The sequence below is a fragment of the Syngnathus typhle genome, linkage group LG2 (assembly GCF_033458585.1).
Source record: "Syngnathus typhle isolate RoL2023-S1 ecotype Sweden linkage group LG2, RoL_Styp_1.0, whole genome shotgun sequence".
NCBI lineage: Eukaryota > Metazoa > Chordata > Actinopteri > Syngnathiformes > Syngnathidae > Syngnathus > Syngnathus typhle.
The window spans coordinates 5,900,832-5,918,926 of record NC_083739.1 but is presented as its reverse complement, the minus strand read 5'-3'; the positions used below and the strand labels follow the sequence as shown (position 1 = coordinate 5,918,926).

At 40.7% G+C, this 18,095-nt stretch overlaps 1 protein-coding gene and 1 long non-coding RNA gene across 3 annotated transcripts in view; one reads left to right on the top strand and one right to left on the bottom strand.

The window, feature by feature from the left end:
* LOC133170671 (partitioning defective 3 homolog B-like) overlaps window positions 1–18,095 on the top strand; it is an 83,205-nt gene that overhangs the window by 51,911 nt on the left and 13,199 nt on the right. For both annotated transcript variants that reach the window (XM_061303778.1, XM_061303787.1), the window contains exons 20-22: window positions 8,619–8,717; window positions 8,833–9,090; window positions 14,103–14,214. In XM_061303778.1, the coding sequence (XP_061159762.1) occupies window positions 8,619–8,717; window positions 8,833–9,090; window positions 14,103–14,214 (469 nt within the window). The remainder of the gene's footprint in view (window positions 1–8,618; window positions 8,718–8,832; window positions 9,091–14,102; window positions 14,215–18,095) is intronic.
* LOC133170683 (uncharacterized) lies at window positions 1,287–17,504 on the bottom strand. The gene is made up of 3 exons (XR_009718614.1): window positions 17,367–17,504; window positions 12,646–12,803; window positions 1,287–1,517 (listed from the first exon to the last, which is right to left on the bottom strand). It is a non-coding gene; the product is annotated as an uncharacterized LOC133170683 (long non-coding RNA).

Sequence of the window (18,095 nt, the reverse complement as noted above, 5' to 3'; positions counted from 1 at the left end):
TCACCTGGAATGGTGCCTCAGGGGCATCAGTGGATGCCCTGCAAAAACAGTGAAGCTTCTGCTTTTCTTTCCCAACACCTCTGCTATTTTGCCACACTTTAAGACTGCGTTGACACTGCAAGTTAGTAGAAGTAAACAAACGGTTACTTTTCTTTTTTGGGACTTGGACTGAGATGATCAGAATCAGCTTTATTGATCGAGTTTGTGCTTAAACTGGCTTTAAAAAAAAAAAAAAACGTTCGCTGTCCTCCGTCCGCAAAACGGGACGAAATTCTCATTTCTGAATAACTACACAATAAAACTCATTAAATTGCCAGTTAAGGCGGTCACAAACGACCATTTATGTAACTCTCAATAAAAAATGTGCAATTTGGTTCCACTCACGAGTAAACTGCTCTCCTGACTACGTGTTTCACATTCTTCCATAGGTGTTCAATAGGACTCCTATGAATAATGTGTTTTGTCTTTTTATCCTGTTGGATGAGCGATAGGATAACCGGCATCTAAGTTTTCAGACATTGGGCAATTTATTTTGCTTCACAATGACTCGATAGTAATTTAGTATACCCTGCACAGATTGAAGCTAATTAGCACCATCATCATATTTCATAGTACTTTATTTATTGTAATATTGGATTGTGATTCTGAGATAGCAGCTTTTCATCCACATATGGTTATTGCTTGATTTTGGTCTGAGCATGTCCAATTGAAATTATTTTGGGGGCGCATACATACCGTATTTTCCGGCCTATAAGGCGCACCGGACTATAAGGCGCACCTTCAATGAATGGCCCATTTTAAAACTTTATCCTTATATAAGGCGCACCGGACTATAAGGCGCACCATTAATGCATCATGTCAGATTTTTAATCCAAATCAAATCATTCTCCATTTTATCTTTTTTACTTCAACTTCAGACGGAACAAATTACTTTATAATCATAAAATAATGATCCATAGTCTTTTTGAGTCATGATTCATAGTCTTCAGCGGGCCACTTATGATTGATTTCATGACACAATACTTCGGGCCAGTTTGAATTTAGGAATTTGGTCCATATATAAGGCGCACCGGACTATAAGGCGCACTGTTGGTTTTTGAGAAAATTTTAGGTTTTTAGGTGCGCCTTATAGGGCGGAAAATACGGTACATACATACATACACTAGGCGACAAGGCTCCCAAGAAGTCTTCATACTTGAACTTGATCATGTCAAACAAAGATATATTCATCACTCATTTCCTTATAATATGATGCATGACAAACATTTAAGCTCATCTTACCTCTGGAGTTTGCACAGGATTAGTTTGATCCTGCATGGTGTAGTCAGCAGGTCAGGGTTTGATGGATGTAGCTGGTGACTCACAGCCTCACTTTCAGGTGGCATTGGACACAGTCTATCTTTATTCTGTTCCGCAACTGCCATGGCAAATCCTGACTGGTGGTGACAAATCCCACCTGCCCCGGGATCAGTGTTCAGCCATCAGTATTGGTGCGCGCTCTGCTGAGGCTCCTCCCCCTGCACCAATATTAAGTACATGAAAGCCAACGCTGATACCCTGTTTACAAATCCACACAACATCATGCTAAACCTCATTACTTCACCCCGCACCCTGACTCCTTCATGGCACTTCTCCATGTTTAGTGCTGAGGAAATCCGACAGAGAGGCAAGCCAATTAGCGTGGTCCGTTCCGCTTTTATCCTATCGCAGAGTGTCAGGATGTGCCTGGCTGAAAGACAGTCACTGGTAAACTGCGTTCAATGCAACCCACTTGTCAAAATTGAAGGGGCTCGCCGCAAGTTGATTTCCGATGGATTATTACGGTTGTTTTAGGGAACTTTGCGCTAACTTCCATTGAGCCCTTGCTGCTTTTCCGATGAGCCTCTTGAGCACTCAAATAGCTTCTTGTCAAATAAACATTTTGCTACTGCCGCCATTTTGCTCATCCTAGGGTAGTCAGCTGTAAGAGTCATTTTGCGGATGTAGTGTTATCACAAAGCACCCTCCTGATATATTCCACCACACAAAGAGGTTTTCACATTTTATTTTTAGGAATAAATATAAATAAATGATCAACCATTCACAATCCCACTCACATCTACGGGCAATTTGGAATGCTCAATTGGCCTACCATGCTTATATTTGTAACGCGGGAGGAAACTGGAGTACCCGGAGAAAACCCACGCAGGCACAGGGAGAACATGCAAACTCCGCTTAGGTAGGCTGGACATGGAATCAAACCCTACTTTAAAAATGTACAATCGGTGATGAACCTTTTTGAGGTTCAAAACACAATACTGTAAAATAAAATCACTTTAATCAGGGGTGTAAATGTATGAGCACCTCATATACAGTAAAAGCTACAAAACAAACTGACAAATAACTCGTTTTCAAATCAGACGAGTAAAAACTGGTCAAATATATAAAAAAAAAAAAGATATTAAAAGTGAAGACAATTTGCTATTCTAGTCATGACACACACATTTGATGCACAATTTTGTCTTTGCGGGCCACATAAAATGATGTGGTGGGCCCCATCTGGCCCCTGGGCCTTGAGTTTGACACCTGTGACTTATGAAAGCGCTATATGATGACCCACAGTAAAACGGGGGCACTTCTTTCCTATACGTAGCTACGCCTACATACCCCAGTGTGGTGAAGAAATATGGACCATTGAAAAAAATATGTTTTGCGCTGACGGAAGCAAAATGATGCAATACCCAATACCGCCACTGGTCAATGAACTGCAGGTGGATTTCTTTGATGAATCATCTCAGATAGCCATCTCATCTTGGAGTCTTCAAGAGCCTATTCATTCATATTAGTATTCCCTTTTATGAAATATACATTAAGCTCTTCGTTTTGCCCACAGCTCCAAGCGCTCTCTTGTGTATAAGCTTTATTGCTCCCTTACCACATCCCTATTCATCCCTTGATGAACCTTATGAATTGTTGATGCAAAGGTCTCTGTTCGGCAGTTCTTTAACGGCATGCATGACGATTACTTACTTATCAAGGGTGGCTGAAGCGCTGATTACCACCATTTGTTCACATTTTTAAAATTCTGGTTTTACTCGAATCCATTATTATTCTCAAGCTTTGTCTGTCAATCCGGACCCCGATGCAGTTTCTCAAAATCAAAGCCTGTGTATTATTGTCCGCCCACCACTTCCACTCGTAATTGTTTAAAAAAAATCGTGAAAAAGTATTATTGTCTGAAATTAGTTTTCCACAGGAGAAGCAGCCTTCTTTCTGCGCTACTGAGGCGCAATTCTAATTTACAACTTTCCAGAGCTGGCAAATGGACACAGGCGCTATCGCCGTCACCAGCCGCTAGAAAACAAATTAATTTCTCCTTCCACTTTCTGCCATCCATTCAATGCAACGGGCAGCTTTCCTGAAATGATGTACGCGTTTGCTGGCACTGATGTGAGCTGCCAGTCAAATGTCAGAGGGAAGGGGAATCAACACTAAGGATGATGAGGAAGTCCTCATGCATATATATCAGCTGATAAAGGCAAACAAGCTTCTGCAGCTCCATTTCTTACACCTCAACCGGCTGCATTTTTCAGGCATTTCCGTGATCTTCTGTTCCTTCACAAAAATCTTTTAAGATTTCTTTTCTTTACTTTAATGTTACGGCAACACCTTTTTTTTTTTTTTTTATCTCTGCTTTCTCAAGATGCCAAATGAAGTATCTTTTCATCCCCTTCTGCAAACTAGAACCCAAGCCTCAGTTAAAGGATAACTAACTCCACTTTGAATTTTCTAAAGCTTCCAAACAACTCAACACACAGCTTTTCTGTCTCGTAGCAAGCAAAACAGCCCTCCCTCCCAAAAAAAAAATCTTTCATTCAAAGCTGTCGTGCATCTTTTTTTTTTTTTTGCTTGGAGGGTAAAATTACGACCCAAGAGCTTTACTGCACGTGGTTCTCTTTGCCAGCAATCATTTAAACAGTGGCATTTTTCAAATGAAGTTAAACATTTTTTTAATTATAATTATTTCTATTGCCACTGACTCATCCAGTTGGGAATATGAGACTGCCATTTAGCCAGTGAATTATTGTATGCGAGGTAATTATCAAATGAAGCTCTGAGCACAGACTTCCATTTGTGTTGATCAGCTATGCAGTTCATCAGTTCTTATGGAGTTATGTCATTTGAATTGACCCTCAGGGACGGCCAGTTTGAAGTGCAGACGCATTGGTCTCGGCGAGACGGCTCAAAAGCGCTTCGGCTGCCGACTGCCCCATCACTCAGCGGCCAATTAAAGATGAAACAGGAAACGGTCATGAACAATTAGTATTTCATCATACATAGTCATCCACACTAATCCACGTCGGACGCCAGGAAGCGAGGATACATCCGCTATGTTGTCTAGTTGTCTTCACGCCAAGAGTGATGGATGGATTTTGTTGTTTAATGTTGGCTAATGACACACACATGTAACAACTTACTTCCTAGTTGTGTGACCAAACTAAAACACACAAGCAAGAGCTCTGTGTCCTGGATGAGGGATGTTCAGTGAGTGTAGATCACAACCCAGATGGTCTTCCAAGACTTTCAGTCTCTCCCACACCTTCTTGAGCACCTTCGTTTAAGATAGATATTAACTGGCTGTTTGCATTTGTGGCTTAACCCACAATTGTAGTTCTAGTTTAACTCGTTGGCTCAATTATGCCGTCAGACGTATATTAGTGGGTTACATACCCAATTCTGACCTTGGTTTGTTGGATGTGGTGCTGACAGATGGAGCGGGAGTTAGAGACAGGACAGGAAGGAAATTAACTGCAAAGTCCTTTGAAATTATTTCCTGACATGTGTGCACTGAGCACTGTGCACCTTTATGATTGTTATTTTCATTTTTTCCAAAGTTCAACTACACTTTTGGTCTTCTCCGAGTAGTGTCCATTATCGCAACTTGCAAGCATACCCATCCCGCTATTCTCGACCCCAGCGGTAGCTCATATGATATTGAAGTATGCAAACTGTGCATGGTTTGATTAAAACAGGGCTTTTCCTATTTCCATACTTGTGCTCCCCTGAGAGTAGCCTGCTGTGCGTTCTTGCATGCCTGTCTCCCTCAATTTCTTTCCATCTCTTAGATTAGGATCATTAAAAAAAAAAGGTTATTTCCCGTTAGGAAATTGCGTTATGTATGTACAGCAGGTTGTTGACTGTGCTGGCATGCTGTTTTGGAAAAATGCCACTCCATACTTGGGATGCACAGAAAAATGAACATTCTTGGCCAAAACAAAAATGAGGAAAACAAGGCTAAAAACGGAAACACCCCAAAGAAATTTAAATCACAGACGCATTCTGTTTACATTCGAATATAGTCGCATTTCTGTGATGTTAGCATCTACATCAAAAGATTAGCTTTAACAAACAAGCTGAATTTGAGCTGGTGGTTGGAGTCTGATCCTCATTTGCAACAAGACCCTACTTAAGTGTAGAATCCTCACTGACTGCCTGTGCCGCGAATGTTATTAGGTTTCCGGCCTGAAATAGTTTCAGCGTGAAGGAAAGGGAAGCTCTGTTACACAAGTCTACAGTGTTAATCTCTTTTGAGCGGGCTCTCTCTTCCTACAGCAAACTCCACTGAGATATGTGCGCGCCTCTCAAAATACATACAGAGCAATCTAATTACTGAGATAACAGTTCTGCTTGGATGATTAACTGTTCTCCCTGTGCCTCATCGCTGTGGCATTGCCTCCAAACAGTCTATAGCTAATCTCCTTATTCCTCCCCAGCTGAGCAGCACTTTCATTGGGGTTTTATTTTTTTTCCTCGCTCATCTCCCCTCATCTATTTTACGCTCACTTTGGTCTTCCCTCTTTTTTACTATTCTTATAAGTGATCAGTCTGGATTTTTTTTTTTGTTTTTTTTTCATTCCCAGAAATTTTTAATTGTTAAATGTTGGTAGTACATATAAAACTTTTTGGTACCCCATGTTAAAACATAAAAAAATAATGGGACTGTACCTTAAACAAAAGTTTCAATTGGTCCAAGGTTTGTCATTTTTGTACACCAGCCCAAATGAAAAGGGAGAACAAAAAGGTATTTTTTTTCCCCGAATAAGTACGTCCTTTTTTTTCATTATAATAAACATTTATGAGCAGTAACAGAATTTGACTTTTATCCATGGGAGTTTATCCAAGGGGGTTATGCAAGACTTTTTTTTTTTTTTACCACCCCTGAAAATTGTTCTGAAAATGCTAATAAACATTCACTTTGTACGTTTTGTATGTAGATTGTGGAAAATTGGAAAACACTCAAAAATTAATTTCATGGCAGTGCGTCTGGCAACCCTCCTGGTATGCAGTCCCACCCTCCACCCAGGCCAAGGACAATAAGAATAAGAATCAGTCCTCCATTGTGTTCTTGACTATTGTGTGTCGTGTTTGTCTTGTTTGAATTCATTGGCAAGTTATAGCCTACTGTGCTACATTTTACTGGCAGCTACGCAAGTTAGCATGAGAAATGCAAGATGTTGGCAAATGATGCGACGCCATTGGGTTGTTCTGCTAAAGAATTATACACATAAATCACAACAGATGTGTAGTGCTGACAATGCAACATGGTGCTAAAAATTTTATATTTAGGAATAGCACCATCGAGAGGATTTCATTAAAGGGGTAGCAGTAGCTGATCAGTCTGCTTCTTGACACTTGTCAAGACCAAGGTCCTTAGTTCAAGAGGTGCAGCATTGTTTGTCTAGTGTCTTTCCTTTGCTCTATGCATGTGAACGGCCTTCCTCTGTGTGTGTGGTGTGAAACACAAAATATGCAGCTGTATAAGTGAAATTCTCCTCAGTACAATCGAAAAATATAGTTTGCTTCACTTTGGCTATTCCCATGACTGCTTTAATATATGTAAATAAGCTTGCTTTGTGTACAGTGAAATTGTCATATCCCTACTATTCAGTAAGGTAGCTTGTCTGTCATGCCGCAGCCCATACATACTTACCTTAATATTCTAGTTTTTTATCTGTTTTTATTGTGGATCTGGAATACAGCAGTGCTGGGTAAGCCTTGCTGTCTTGCATTTCATGCACTTGAGAATTCATCGCATGTTGGCGATAGGACTAGTTGAGAAAGTACACCATGTTTATGCGCGTGAATGGATCCTGAAAATATCTTGAAAATACACGGTTGATATTTGCGCCTGTTTTACATGTCAGACAAGCAGGATTTTGATTATTGTTTTTCCAATCAATACCGTCACAGTGATGTGAGCAGTTGCAACGTGGGAAAATCAAAATTTTCGCATTCATTTTTAGAATTTACATAATAAAGAAGGATAGGTAGGCTATCAGCACAGTTGGCCCTCCATAACCGGTTTAAAATGGAGGTTTTAGGAATGTATGTATGCATGAATTGGAGAGTGTCCTCATGGCAGGTACATGTCTCTAATTGAAAGTCCCACCCTCATTATGTGTCTGTGGGTTTTATTTATTTTTACATTCAAACCTCAGTTGGGTTTCCTCCTCCTAATTAATGCAGGTATAATGAGTCCAGATGTGGACCTCTGCCCTCTTGGAATGTTAATTAACAAACTCTGTGAGTACGTCTTTAACGAGGGATGCTATCTAACAGCTTACACAATCAAATAAATCTGCTATTCGGAATAATAATGAGTAAATATTAATTAAGCAGGATGATGCCTAAGAAGATAATAGCGCTAACGTTCTTTTCCCACCCAGCCATGTTGTGTATGGCAGGAATGAGGTAACTAATGTTCTGTTAAGCCTCTATCCTACTGAGCAGCAAACAATTGTAAGCGATTTCTAAGGGTTTGTTCAAAGTCCGACAAACGGTCGGCAGACGTTCACTTATACTTTGCTTGACGCAAGGGAATGTTTAATCCTTGAAAACTCAAAGTGTTGGCGAAGGTTTTGCAAAGGTTTTGTGAACATTTGCGACCTTGAAGGAACCCCGACAAGAATGAGACGTTAGGTGACTTTGAAAAAAACTTTCGTTCCCAATTTTTGTTCCCCGCTCAATGATATAAGTCTGCTAGCTGTCGTGCTGTTTTTGAGGCAAGAGGGATATTACAGGTATGATGGTAATCCAGTGTGGGATTACATCATGGACAGGAGGAGAAATTTGTATCTGCTGTCGGTACCTTGAACAGGCAAGATGAAGAAAATAAATAACCTTTAAGATTCTAATAATTGGTTTGCCTTCAGTCCAATTTTGAAACTCTGGGCCAACATTCTTTGGAGTAGCGCTAATGAAAACCGTCTCGCTGTTAATGAAATAAATCCAGACATTAGATTGCTGCACCAAACCTTCCAAGGCAATATTGAGATGGAAGAATCTTAAATATTTAACGTGAAAGGCTGAATGAGGAACACTCTAGCGAATTTAATTGGAAAAAAGATACAGCACTTTAATAACATACAAGATAAAAGTTTCAAATATTCATATGCTGAACGACATGATCGCTCGTAATCTCTCTTGATTGTCATCCTCATTAAAACAAAAATTAAAAATTGATTTCCACTAAATAATCTACCGTTAATAGGTTTACATGTGTTTCAAGGATTAAGTCAAAACAACGTAACCGAAGTCATTAAAAGATGTTTCTTCTGCAACGTCCTTTTCTTGTTCAGGTTTGGTAAGAAGAAAGATGACAAGAGTAAAATGGCAAAAAAAAAACTGGAAGCCTGGAGTGAGGAGGAGGTCGACAGGTTTCCTGACAACAGTGAGAGGTAGGAATCAGCGCAACTCTGACATGAAACAACCATAACGTTCTGAATCACTGTGATATCTTTTTCGTTCTCCCCCCTACCTTCTTCTCTCCTCCCTAATTCTTGTCACTCACAGCTACGATCCGCGGTATGCCAAAATCAACTTCAGCCAGCCCGCCCCACGCTCCTTCCCCGATGTGAAGGATGATGACAATGACCCCAACTATGCCCAAATCAATCACTTCCTCCAGCCAAACTCATTGCAGCTAACTGGTCGTGCCCCTTCCCCTGCAACTCCCGTGCACGTGGAGAACAAACAGCCTCAGGCCTCTGCCGAGGAGTTGGAGGCGCTCTATGCCAAGGTCAACAAGATTAGGCAACAACCTGCAGAAAGGTGAGATCAAGCATTTAGTTACGTCGCATATTATCCATTGGTGCCTTTGTGGGAAAGGGTCACGAAATAGAGCATAAAAAAGGGAAAAAAATACAGAATATAATGCATACAAAATCAAGAATGAAAAATAGGGATTAAAAAGCAAAGAACGTAGAGCATAAAAAAGAGAAAAAAATACAGAATACAATGCATACAAAATCAAGAATAAAAAACTAAAGAACAGAGAGAGAGAGAGAGAGAGAGAGAGAGAGGATTTAATTTAAGAAGAGCCTTCCTGTACCTGTGCCCTGGGTCCAGTGAGGTTCAGGTATTCATGTCGTGGGTGAGTAACATCCCGTGTGATTGAAAAAAAAAAATGCCTGTGGTTAATTTATTGATTTCAAAGCCCAAGTGTTTTGATGTTTGTGAGTTTAAGCTGTTTCTAACAGTCAATGGTTGTCAGTAGACTCCTAAGCATAACTCTGGCGCTATCCCCCACCAACACGGAGTCCATATTAGGCTTTTGGTGACATAACCTGTTTTCGAATCTCCGTCAAGTGTTGGTTGAAGTGGCGTTGGTAGTCCATTTACATGGATGGTGAAGGTTATGCAGTGAAAACCAGATACAAATGAGGACCCTTTGTATTCAGCTTCTAAATGCTTAAGAACAGTTCAAGTTTGTCAAGTAAGTCCTTCCTCTTGAATTATACATCAGAAGAATTAGCGGCCTTGGAATTTCTGCGTTTAAATTTAGCTATGTAATTCAGCATGTGTAGAATCTGAAGAAGATAATAATACAAACGTTATCATCTCACCAATGAAATAATACAGGCTACTTTAAAGCTCTCTGCATGCTTAATTCTTTGACGAACGGAATTCTATTGACTTGCAAATTGCAAAGAGAAGGGAACAGATGGAAAGACATGGCGGAAGGAGGGACGAATAGCATTGAGAGAGTGGGCTTGTGTGTTAGCGCCACAGAGTACATTGGAGGATGCAGACAAAGAGAGAGCAGGGATAATTAGCCACACTTCAGCAGCCTGACAGATCTGTTGGACCACTTTGACTCATTCACTAGTGCTGGTTGGTTCATTACTCGCCCGTTTTTTCTTTCTCCTTCTCTGGCATTGACCCCCCCCCCCCCCCCCCCCGCTTTGCCAGTAATGAATATTAGTTTTTAGAAGTAGCATAATAGATGAGACACCTTCTCATTCCACGAATCACCGGAAGGCACATTTGATCATATTTGAAAGTGTACAACAATGTAAAAAATCTAAATGACCTAGATTTGACGTACGTTTCAACACGCGTCCTCGAATGAATTAATCATACGAGCTTTTTTTTCCCCTTCACCTCAGTTTGACTGGTTTTAAAACAAATGGACACTGCTTGCTTGTGTGACTTTTATTTGCACTTAAACAGACAAACATGTGCAGACACAGGCACCTAGTTTTTTTTTTTTGCAAGACAGCTAAGTGTAACCTAGCAACAATGTGTGTGGTCCAGTGACAAATCATCACTTACATTCATTTGACTATCTTTTAAGAGCTTTCCTTTGAATATCCTATGTTAATGTAAGCTTAAGGAGAGAGTTTTGATATTTGAGAGGCTTTTGGCAATCCCCATTCATTGAATACCTACAATTAGAATTTCAAATGGGCTCAAAACTAGTTAGAGAACCCGGGGCATGGAGCTGTCAGTCAGCCTTATATCTCTTGGTGTGTGGTGGCTTTGTTTCAATGAAGAAATTTCTTCAATTAAAACTAATCCCACTTCAATTAGTAACATTTTCACGGCGTGCTTTTGTAAAAATACACCAACGATCAAGAAGTACGATTGACTCATTTGGAGTGAGCAGCTTTGTGTCATCCAAGTGAGCGACTGTAAACTGAGAATAAATATGTGAGGGACTGGAAAATATTATGCAAGACATTCTACGCTACGCATGGCAGGAGTCCGAATATACTGCACTTGGTGAACATTTTGAAAGCTGAGTGAATTTGGTCTTAGTTGAAAATATGGTTAAAATTAGAATCAAACGATTCTGCAAAAAATACGCAACCCTCGGTATATTAAAGCCATCGTGTCTGTCTTGAGTTTACTGTATTCCCCGGGAATAGCCCACCTGCTTCCCCACAGCGTTTACATTTTATCAGTGCAAATAAAGATGTTCCGTCCGGGAGATGAGAGGCATGGTGAAACACTTATTGCAATGCAGCGTTATCCAACTGTTTTTTTGAAGCCAAGTCATCCACAGAGGAAGCCCACCCCCCACCACCACCACACCCCTCATCCTGTCAGGCTATGAACAGTGGACTCCCAAGTGGCCGCCTATTTTACTACTGGGACAGTTTCATTAGTGCCTCAGATGGCAGGTGCATGTCGTGATGGGCGTCACATTTGATTAGCGCCGTACGAGAGTCTGACCTGTAGCAGGAAAAGGTTAGCTATGCTTGTCAAAAGGTATTAAAGCAGAGGGCCCTTGTCATACTGTAGCAGGGCCAGGGAGTGGGAGTGGAGATATGATGATGAATTAATCTTTATTTCGAACATGATTTAAAGAATAAAAAACAATAAAAACAAACAATATACACCACTGTTCGAAAAGGAGTTGGAAGAAGCCTAAGCTTATCATGTCCTACCCCTATCTATCACTTAGTTCCAAGTGAGAACATTAAACTACAAAAGAACAAGAGAAACTCCAGGCTGTTAGGATCCTGAACTCGCTTCCCCGTTCTGCGTAGCGTCCTGTACTTTTGCGCTATGCTTGCTGGCTCCGTTTTGCTCCTTTTATTTATTGTGTTATCTGTTTATTTATTATTTATTCATCACTCTTACTATTTATTGTTTGAATTTTTGCCTTCTTGTTTTTATATTGTGTCGCTTACTTGTATGTCTATCGTGTAATATGTCTCGTCACCGTGGGATAGAGAAAACGTAATTTCGGTCTCTTTGTGTGTTGTGACATGTGGAGAGATTGACAATAAAGCTGACTTTTGACCTTTTGACCTTTGAAAACAACTAAAACAGTTTATAATCCCAACGTTTGATAGTAGTCACCTTCATTTTCATGTTTTTGGTAATTAGCAAATATTCCTTTATACATTTTTTTTAAATAGAACTCTATTTCTGCTTTCCTTCATTTTATAGAAGAGCATTAGAAGACTTGTCGTTGAAAAATACATTAAAAAAAACAACAGTGAGCTAGATTTAAAATAAAAAAAAGACAAATGACCCGCTGTTTGTTAGTGTTCTCGAAAGACGCATCAAAATCTATTTCTTTAGAGATCTGTTCTTTCATCTCACACAAACTAAAAAAAAAAGGACTCAAAATGAATCCATTTATCAATACAGAAAGTGCAATGAATTTTTAAAAACAACTAACTGTAGAATTTTCCGACTCATGTTCTTTTAACAAGCACGCCGAGAGGCAGTTTTAGCTTTCAGTGAGACTGAGAAAAGTATAAAAGATGCCCTCCTGAATGTTTGCAGTGCCTGTCTCTTTGTTGCCTTCCAAATGGGAGCTCCACCGAGCTCGTCTGGCAATCGCCATCGCGTACTTTCATGTTTGCTTACCTCCAAGATCCAGACAGCAAAGAAAACTTTCCACCTTGAACTTCTCCTCGGCTTCCTCTTCCGAGTGTGTGTGTTGTCTCTAAATCAGTGTCGAGAAGTATAGAGGTCAACCGGTGGCATCAGACAACTTCTAATTAGTCTCCTCCTTCACAAAGATACTGAAGACAGAAGAAACTTGTGTTACCTTACATTCTGTCCTCTCATTTTTTGCTCTCAGTGTGTATGTGCTTTTACTCGTCTATGCAGATTAATGCCTCTTTGCTGTGTCAACCACACATTTATGATTGGAGTACTCAAATAAAGGGATAAAATAACTTTGCTGTCAGTGATTGAAATAAAGCCCCCCGCTTCAATCTAGAATAAGCTTGTCGTCCGCTATTAATATGATAATTTTGATATTGTCGCTCATGACAGCCGTAGCCGTAATGACATAATTACAGTGTTGTTCATTTTTTATCACAACGGAAGCCCCTAATTAAGGGACCAGGGATTGGCTAATGGGCTTGGCCCAAGATGGGTGGCATGTAATGAAATATTTGTCTGCTTCAGTGTTGGTTTGTCCAAATATGAACTTGGGCTGGGGTCGCTTTACAATGTACCGTCATCAATTGGTCTAAATACATTTTCACCAGGATGCTACGATTGCAAAAAAAAAAAGGAAATTTTCAATTATCGAAACGCCCAAATGAAGCTGAAATATAAACACAGCAAATCCAAGACTAACCTAGTTTCTGTTAACCACAAAAGCGGCAGCACAGAGCTTGGTATTGATTAACTGTGCAGTGAAAGGAACCAATTAAATAATTCTCAAGACGCACCAATTAGCATCACGTGGTCTAATGCCAATTGACAAACATTGGCGAGGACTTTGCGGACACACTCGTGAGTTGAATGATAGCAACATTTTGCATATCGCTACTGGCACAGAGAAGTGTATGAGTCAGCCATCTCTCCTTGCTCTCCAAAGAGCTTCATTAAATCACAAGAGGGTCACCATCTTTACCACGTACTAAACTGCCGGTTTTAAACTGGTTTCTAAGGTTGTCCTCACTCACACACATACACACCAACGCACACAGTCAGCCGTGAAGAGAGTTAAAGGTGAAGGCTGTGTACTTCCTTAGTGAACCTCTCTACCTGCTACCCAAGTGTGCTGTCAAAGTCAATACCTCCAGCACGTCAGAGCATTCCAGCTACAAGAAGGACTTCCAAATTGTTGTGTTACAACTCCATATTCCCTTCAGATTCTGATGCAAGCATGTTTTTGTGAATGCTATCTATCTGCCTATTAATCACGATGGACCAAAAGATGATGCTGAGTGTATCATGTTCCTCCTAGCTTTTCATTTCCCTGCTTTAGTCTGAGCCGACTTTCAATGTGCTTGGATCCATATGTGCTGTTTGACTCCAAACACTGCCAGTTCATATCACTAATGCACTTATGCATCTCACTACAGTGATCAGCGGTCCCAGGGGATGCGGCGGGAGTACCCTCAGGCCCGGGCAGCTCCAGGCTACGAGGAGCTGGACGCAGCCCGACGTAGAGTGCTGGAGAACGATCCACACCGGGTGAGTGGGACTTTACGTGAGGTGAAGGAATAGAAATGAGACCTCATTTGGATGAGAAATGTTAAAACGGTTTTGGTGATCAAAATCCACATGAAGTAAAAAATCTGCTTAACAAGCTGCTCCTCCGACCCCCGTGTTCTCCACTTAAGCTATTTTCAGCTCACGCGTTAACATTTGCAGGTGGCATATGGCTTCTAGGCAGCACCTGCTCTTCTCTTCATTCAGTTTATGGAAACAACTTTTAGGCTGGTGACATTTCATCCGTACTTCATTAAGCTGTACCATGACAAGAACAGTATAAGAAAATCATCATTATTGTTGATGTCACCATCCATCAGTGCTCCGTAATGGCTTCTCCTGACCAGTCCACTCAGTTGTCTTGTGTCTGAGTCTTCATCGATTTGAAGAAAATGCAGACTTCTCTTAACGCTTTACGGAAATCAATAGACACTTATCAGGCATTTTTGAATGGGATTTTTTCAAATGGTAAATCCCCAAATCCTGAAAGTCGTACGAAACTTTGACCTGACCACAGTGAATCAGAGTTGGTTTCATATTTCACAAGGCTCCAAGGCACAACCAGTGGCATGGCTGGTTGGAATTATGGGATGGATTTACTGCCTAACTTCAACCTGCCTCCTGCTGTGGCTTTTTCCTTTCTTCAAAGTCATCTCTGGTGACTGAGCAGTGAAGCTGTATACGCTGATCGTCATTAGCCGCTCGTAGTCTCACAGCACAGCTGCTTTCTTTGTGGCCTGAGGCCTGTGTTGCTCATTACACGTCCCCGTACGCCCTGCGTCGCTCCCTTCTATTGCCCGCCACTCTCTTGTTATCCAAACGTTGATACAATTAAAGCACAGCCGGCGTGGGTGTACCCTCTGATCGTTTTTTTTTTTGGTTTTTTTAACCCCATAAAAGGCAACTTTGCTAGTCGTAAGGAATAAAAGTTATGTTTGTCCCCTAATGCAACTCCCGATCACATCGTGAGAACGGGAAATTCAAAACAATCAAACGTTCTGGAAGTAACACAGGAAAAGATGAATCTAAAATAGGAAAGGATGAATTGTTTTGAGTGAAACAATGGAGAATATTTACAAATAAAGGAAGTGTGTTACCACCCGTTGATGCTTTTCAAAGCAGTTTTTTGGATTGACATTAGCAATTTCTAGCGTTGTTTTGAAAATAGCTAAAGAAATGCTAAATTAATGCTAAGAATAAATCCTCAAACAAAATGCGGGCGTATGGCGATGTATATAATTATTTTCATGTTTCGTTATTATAGCTCAAAATACACCCACAAGTCTTCCTTGCGGGGCAAAAAAAAAATCTTTTCAGTCGTCACTTTGGAAGCTTCCGTTTTATAACGCTATACATAAACACATCTGCTCGCCGTCCTCATTCATCCAACCTGTTTGCAGTAGTGACTTGACTATTTTTCTTGCCTTCAAATTGACTTGTAATATCCCCATTTTTTGTGTGAATTCTTCTTCATGCATGAGAGCCGTATCGACAGTACTTGAGTGTGCCATTCACTTGTATGTATCGACCTTGCACGATCAACTCTTGAGCCGGCAAGCTGCTTTTTTATGAGTTCCTATTTCTCTAGCCTTGGCTGGTTGAAAGGTTTTTTTTCACAAGCTTCTCAGCTCAAGGGCAGGAGTACCTCTCTTTCACTCTTTTTACAAACACTTATGAAAGCAAAGGTGAGTGTGTGTCTCGTTGCTCATTTGAGCTGGTTGATCCCGAGTACAACACTGACATAAACTAAAGAGTCTGGTTACAGTATCTATTCATGGCCTCTGTTTATTTCTTCACTAGTCTGCATGTGCAGAAGGTGTGCGGCAAGCCCCAACTGAGTGTATTTGACCCTGGCTTTTAAAAGTCTGTGTGTGCGTGAGTGCGTGTAGATCAGTGTGGGTTCATAAATCTAAAAGTAGTCCTCTTCATTCCTCCGCATACTTGTTCCTTCTATCTGTGCCCATCTAATTTGCCCCTTTCTCTCATGTTCCCTGTGTCTGTGAATAGGTCACACTTCTAATTATGACAATCTCTCCCCATCATCTATATCTTTATGGAAATGTCTGTCTGCCTTTATTGGTAGAAATGTCAATTAAGTTGCAAAGAACATGACATATTTCATTTTTGCCTGAACTCAGTATGGTAAATTTGACCTTGCCTCAGTAGTTCCTTAAGATTAACAATTTCCCTAAAAATAAATCAAGATATTATTGGTTAATTGTTAGGGCCAACTGACTAGATCACTTTTAACCCCTTCAGGTGTGGGGAAATATTTGCCTTTTTTGTAGGTTGAATGTACGTGAAAAATGAGTAAGTACAGCTAAGTAACCTAACCTAAGGGTAAGATGCTCTATAAAAACTTTCGTAAAACATAGACACTAATTTATTTAACCTTTATTTAACCAGGAAAGTCCCATTGACATTAAAAACCTCGTTTACAAGGTAATCACTGAAGCACAGCGAAGCGAAATTGCTAGTGTAAAAAAGTTGCGACTTCAAGTTGCGCATTTCACAAGTACGTGTATCGGACCTTGTTGCATTATGATCGTAACTTTAAAAAAACACAAACAAAAGTGCATCCCAGCCCAAGAAAATATTTTTTATAATACGCAGTACAGTTTGTGAATACAAGTTATAAATCAAATAAATGAAAAGAAAATTTTGAACAAGTAATAAGAAGTAACGTTGAGTCAGAAATGCAACTAATTTAGCGCAATAAATTTAATCAATGATAATCTCAGTTGTTTTATTTACCTTTTTAATGTGTAAAGACGATGATTAATGTTGGAGGAAAAAACACTTATCCCTCAAATATTTGCTCTGACTAAAATTCTAGGACCTGACTTGACTTGCGTGAAATTTAGTGGTGACTCGACTCGTACCCCCCCCCCCCCCCTCACAGCTTGAGACTTGCTTGTGACTTGAGTATAGGTGACTTACTCCCACTTCTGCTCGACCTGACCAATTTTGCTGACTGTGACTTAACAAAACAAAAAAGATGTCTACTCTGCTGTCAGGAATGTTTGATGATCGCAATGCATGCATCACCATCTACCAATTTTTCATTGCGTGATGAACAGCAGTACCGGCAGTACATTTGACACTGTAATAAAATGGCAGGAAATCGTACTTACAGGGCGTCACGTGCTCGCGAGTCATTACCACGTATCCTGATTTGAGTGTCTGTTTTTTTTGCATTCCCTTTTAATGTTCTGTGTGGTACGGGCATCCATCACCTTGATGATATTTTAATGTCGCATCCTTGGGCTGTCTCTGCTTCTCCCGCCACCACCCACCGCCCCCTTCCTTCCTCACGTACTTTCCCCTAACCCTACCTCTCTCCCTCCCTCATTTTGGTCATGACTTCATAAATAACCCCCCACATCATTAAGTAAACGCACACCCGCCTGTCACGGTGAGCGATGGCTTACGTTTTGTTCGCAGATGCAAGCACACGTTCAGGGTGCGGCTGATCTGCGCATGGTGCTTCATGCCCGCAGGCAAAGCCCCTCGTAGTTTTTTGTCTGTAACGAATACACTAGAGACATCAGAAAAATAGTATCTCTGTTGCTGTCACCTGCTATCACCAAATCCCTGCTCAGCAACAGCTTGTTTCTTTGGTGGGATTCATCAGCTCCCACCCACTGTGTCCGAACAACCAGCTACTTTGTCCTGAAAAGAAGCAAACCTTGTGTTGTGAGCATCTCAGGCCGAGGAGAAGTCTAGATGATGTGCGGGCCAGAAGTTCCCCACTGTGCAAGCTGCTTCTGCAGACAAAAGAGCAGGGGGAGGCAGAAATAGGAAGCTAAAACTGAATATGGGGAGCAACACCAGATGACTTGTGAGGGGAAAACAAGGGAAGA